Genomic DNA, 5,252 nt, shown 5'->3' with positions numbered 1-5,252 from the left:
GACGATAGGCAAAGAAATATTAAAAATACTGAAAGTACCAAACATACCCTATGCATAGCCCATGTAATAGCCTTTGCTCACAGGCGCATTAAATTGTTGTTGCACTTGCTGCTGCAATTTTAAGCAGCTGTGTGCAAAAGCTGTTACATAGGGTTTTTTACAAAAGGTTTTGCAAAGGGATCTAGAGGTGGGCATTTGATCGGTAATTGCAGCAGCGATTTTAAGCGGATTTCTGTTCACATAGAGAATCGCTGAAGCGAACAGCTGATCGGCATAAGCAAACCGTACCCGAAGGGAGAGGACGTGTGATCTCAAGTGCTCCGAAAAAAGTGGAAAATAACGCAAGAGTAAATACAATTTGAACGCGAGCATTTGGCATGTTTCAGCGACAGCTTATTATGTCATTGCTATTAGCAAATTGATCAAGGATGAGATTTTCATTCAGGCAAGCCGAGTGAAATGAATACGGACTATTGTGGGCCAATAGTAACACCACAAGAATTTTCACAAGTTAATTAAGTATTTATAACACCTTCCTGGCATACTGTTCCTTGACTATATAAATTTTTAAGGGAGGGGGATGCGCCTACAAATGTTTTTTTCCTTAGATAAATAATGTATGGTCTTTTCCTTAAAAAGAGCATAGCAATGTTACATTTTAAGATGAGATCAATTGCTGTGTTCCAAGACGACGGGAGGCGCCTTAGGCCTGCATTTCATTGCATTGGAGTTCAGATGCATATCCTTCTCAAAAAAACCCCGAAACGCCAAGTACTAAAATCACCTAAGCTCCAAAAAAATTTATAAAACGCTGAAATATTTAACCGATTTGCGTGTGCGCTCCTATTTTTTGCCGCAGCGAGTTGTAGTGACTTACCGCCGCTGTTGCATAAGCTTCTAAAACCTAGGAAGAAGAAGGCATATTAAATATAAAATTTTGTATATGCAAAATACTCCCAAATAGAAATCCTTTTTGATATTTTTACTGAATTGGAATTAATACTGCACATTATGCAGCCGTATGACCGATATGGGATTTTCCAAAACAGGGACAAACACAAATCTACAAAAAAAAGGCATATAACTTTCTGTCTAAATTGGCCATAGAAGGCAAAGATAAATATATGGAATGTTAATAAATTAAAAATAATACATTTTTAAACTACCAGCCGTTGCTAAATATTGAACGATTTACTTTTTGTGGAAAACATTTTGATGTACCACAAAAATTGGCCGACGATGGATTGGCCACATATAAGTTGCGGAATACCGTGATGGTTGCGCCGCCTGTTTGAACAGGCTATAATAGACAAGAATATCACAGTTATGAAGGGTTAGGTTGTAGATGTTAAGTAATTTATTTTTGAAAGTGTTTTTTGTTTTATAAACTAAGGCCCCACTAAATTTATAATTATTTTAAGGTAAAAGGATTATTTGCAGTTAATCAATAGATTTAGGCATGTACAAAATCGCAAGTACAAATTCTTGAAGCACAAAGAATATTTTGTGAAAATAAGTTCATTCATACGTATGAATATAAATACAATTTATATTGACAAATAAGGACATCTGGGTTATTCAGCAATAACAAGTTTATAGCATACTTTGCGGAAGAACGTATGTAAGTAAATCAAAAAAAGTTTTAAAATACAGATGAACACACATTTTCCACGACTGAAAAAATAGAACCGTGTAGTGAATTTACTGTGGTACCCTTCAAGTCTGTGAAACTCTTAGACAATAAATTGTTTTTAAAATAACAAACCTAGGAGTGTCGTTTCAAGGAAAATGGGTATACGATTATATGGTCATTGAAATTTTTTTTTTTTTGGAAATGCAGTACAAGTTTTCTTTGAATTTCAACCGTGGAGATTTGTTCTATGAAACCCCCGATTAAAGCAACTAATTAGTAAATTGCCTCAGTTTATAACAACCTTAACCCTTTAAGGGGGCCTCTTCCATGTCGTCTAGTACTTATGTTTTTTTTTAAAGATTTTTTTCCGCAGAATCATACGGTGGCCCACAGCTGGTTAGCGGAGGATTTAAAGAGAATATTTGAATGACCAAGGTATCAAATAAATGGTACAAGTGTCTAAAATAAGATTTACCTACAACTTATATTTAAAATACGCTTCAGACTGGGTCAAACGTAAAAAACGTAAAATGCATTTTTTTACAGAAGAGCTTATTTGATGCAGTCCTAAAAATGTAAACTAAGTATTTTGGTGTAAAATGTAATTTTAAAGCTTACAAATCTAAGAATAATAAATTAATTTTCCTTATTACCTAGAAAACAACACAAGTAACAAGCATGTAAGACTGGGTCAAGTTAGCTGTATTGTAAAAAATTGTGTTTTTCGATTTTTGACATTTAACCTAGTCTTTGACGGAGTTTGAATACAAGTATGGGTAAATCTTATTCTAGGTACTTGTATCTTTCATTTTAAACCTCGGTCATTCAAAAAATCCCTTAAAATCCACCGCTAACTAGCTTCAAAGCTTGAAGTATGTAATGCATAATTTAATTAAATTATTTGAAGTTAAGAAAATGAAAACTTTTCGTTGTAGAGCTATTCAAAGGAACTTAAAGTAATAGTACTTTAACGGGAGCTACGATTTTGGCCGAAAAGACTATTTATCTAGATGAATCTAGTTTTCGTACGAACTAAACCAATTCAGAACAAGAGAGAATGCTACAGTTGAGTGCCTCTAGTATCAGATACCCGTTACTCAGCTAATTAGCTACTTAATATAGTTTAAACATTGTATCTACTTTTAATTTTCTCTTATATATACTGGCTTTGACTTCTTTCTAGGTAACTGCGTAAAACTATTTCTCATTAACAATGTCAACTTCCTTTTGTCTTGAAATAAAATTAAATTTATTTTAAATTGGAACCTTTCAAAATGTGTGCGCCATATTTATGGGCGTTAGATAGGGCGAGGAACTCTACTGAAATAAACGTGCGATGCGCAAGAATCTCTAGAATCTACATGCTTAATTTCTAGCTTTTATAGTTACCGATATATCAGCTTTCACATGGACTATTTTTGTTGGTTTGTGGGCGTTAGAGTGGGTGTGTCATTTTGCTGAAACGAAATTGCGCTGCCCAGGAATCTCTTGAATCTGCAACATTGTAGCTTTTATAGTTTCCGAGATCACAGCGTTTGTGTGGACGGACGGACATCGATCGACTCGGCTAGTAATCCAGGTCAAGAATATATATTTTATGGGGTCAGAAGAGCTTCTTTCTACCTGTTACATTCCTTCCGACGAATATAGTATACGCGTTTACTATTTAAAAATGGTAATTTGGAGCGACTTCAAAATTTTGTTTGCTACATTTTTTTTATTCTTGCTGGAATATAAATAAATTGCGTGACTTATTCTAATTGTTTTAGGTAACTCGATAGCCACATGTTTGCTGAATATATTCTATTAATATGAAAGCGATCAGTCAAGTCGATTTTGAGTTTCATGGCTACCAGTTAAAACTTGGGTTTTAAAATATCCTTTTAGCTACAAATTTTATAAAATATTAATGCAACCAATCCTTTTGCTATTTTTGGAAACTAAACATTGGGGTTTTCACGACCACTTATCATTGAACAGCTGTAATTGTCCGACAACAATGGAAAGATTTAAAATAAAAAATTGATTGTGAGAAAGAGCGGTGAAAATTGAAAATACTTGTCGAATGACAAATATTTTAATAAATTTCTATGGTCCGTTCAAAAGGTGATTCAAAAATTATTATCACAGTGGACCATTTAGTGACGAAGCGGACCAGGAGACTGTGCGAAAACAACTACTATATATACACGAAGGAATTAAAATCTGTAGTGATGGTCCGACCATAACGAACGCATACCAATATTTAAAAAATTTATTATGTTTGGAAGAAAGAGTCGTGAAAGTGAAAATATTAAAAAATTTGAGCTGTTGGGGTCTGTGGCCGCGTCAAATGGCACGTCATTTGTTAAGATCCAATACCCCATTCAAAAATTGGGCTTAGTCATTTGTCTTAGGGACTTTATGGGTGTATTTTGAAGCTTGAGATATACAACTTTTGTTATACGACTTTTGGAAAAACCCGCTAGTTCAGCAGGAAATCCAGAAAAAATACAGATTTTCGAGGCTTATAGTTTCTAAACAAAGCTACACATACATGCTATAAGTGGCTGAAAAGGTTATTCAATATGCTAGTTACGCTTAAATTGTCCAATACAATAGATTGAAAGTTATAAGTAAAAAAACTTCGAAATTTGTTCGAACGATTTCTTAATAACTTTTAAACTGTATGTATATCCTTTGAAATTTCCGAGCTTTTGTTCTGTAACACATACATACATAAAAACTACCGTTTGGAAGATATTGAGCCATGAAAAGTGCTGCCCGTTTCAGTTCAGTATACAGCTGTGTTCATTGGAAAAGCAGGGCATAAGACCTGCACGTATAAAATCGAAAAACACTATTATAAACACAACATTGAAACAAAACTTAAAAGCAACAGTTTTAATTATTTATTTTTAAATAATTTAGCTGTTTTTTCCTGTTGGGTACTTCAATATTTTATCAAATATGGATAATATCAAAAAAGAAAGACTGAATTATGGTGTTCATTGAAGTAGCATTCTTAAAAGAAAAATATGATAAAATTCAATATGGCTCATAAATAACTTAATCCTACTAAATATTGATTTGATTACGACCAAATATTTTGTTGTATAGCCTTTATTAGCTATTACAGGCTAACACCTACGTGGCATGGAGTCCACGAAGTCCTTGCAACGTTTGCGGGAAATCTGACCCCATCCTCCTGCACAACTTGCCAAAGCTGCGGCTCCGACTTCTAAGTCGGAGATTTCTTGGCAACATAACGCTTATGTCCCTCGATAAGTTCTCAATCGGATTTAAATCCGGGGACGTCAATTTGTTTTTGGCTAAACCATTCCTAGGCCAATTTGTTGGTGTGTTTAGAATCATTGTCCTGCTGAAATGTCCATATTAAGGACATTTCATCATCAGTATACGACAGAATGACGTTTCTCAGTATATTTACGTAAACATGTTGGCCCATGATCTCATCGATCAAACTTATGGGGCCCACACCGCTGTATGAGAAACATGCCCATACCATGATTTTAAGGCCACCTGCTTAACGGTCTTGAGATTTTGTTTTGGGTGGTACCCGGTGTTTGGTGGTCGACGGACATACTATTTTGAACCTGTTCCAACAAAAAACACCAGC

General features: G+C 34.5%; 1 protein-coding gene across 4 annotated transcripts in view; it reads left to right on the top strand.

Moving 5' to 3' along the window:
- The first annotated feature begins 1,399 nt into the window (after nt 1-1,399).
- Nucleotides 1,400-5,252, top strand: part of l(3)80Fg (dnaJ homolog subfamily C member 16 l(3)80Fg) — a 554,754-nt gene continuing 550,901 nt past the window's right edge. For 2 of the 4 annotated variants that reach the window (XM_036822415.3, XM_036822413.3), the window contains exon 1: nt 1,401-1,621. In XM_036822415.3, the coding sequence (XP_036678310.1) occupies nt 1,620-1,621 (2 nt within the window). In that variant the 5' untranslated portion in view covers nt 1,401-1,619. Of the gene's footprint in view, nt 1,622-1,773; nt 1,793-5,252 lie in introns of those variants that run through there. The other 2 variants (XM_065868464.2, XM_036822412.2) reach the window with 2 other exon arrangements.

Source organism: Drosophila suzukii, chromosome 3 (assembly GCF_043229965.1).
Source record: "Drosophila suzukii chromosome 3, CBGP_Dsuzu_IsoJpt1.0, whole genome shotgun sequence".
Taxonomy (NCBI): Eukaryota; Metazoa; Arthropoda; class Insecta; order Diptera; family Drosophilidae; genus Drosophila; species Drosophila suzukii.
The sequence above is the reverse complement of the archived record's forward strand: the minus strand, read 5'-3'. Positions and strand labels throughout refer to the sequence as shown.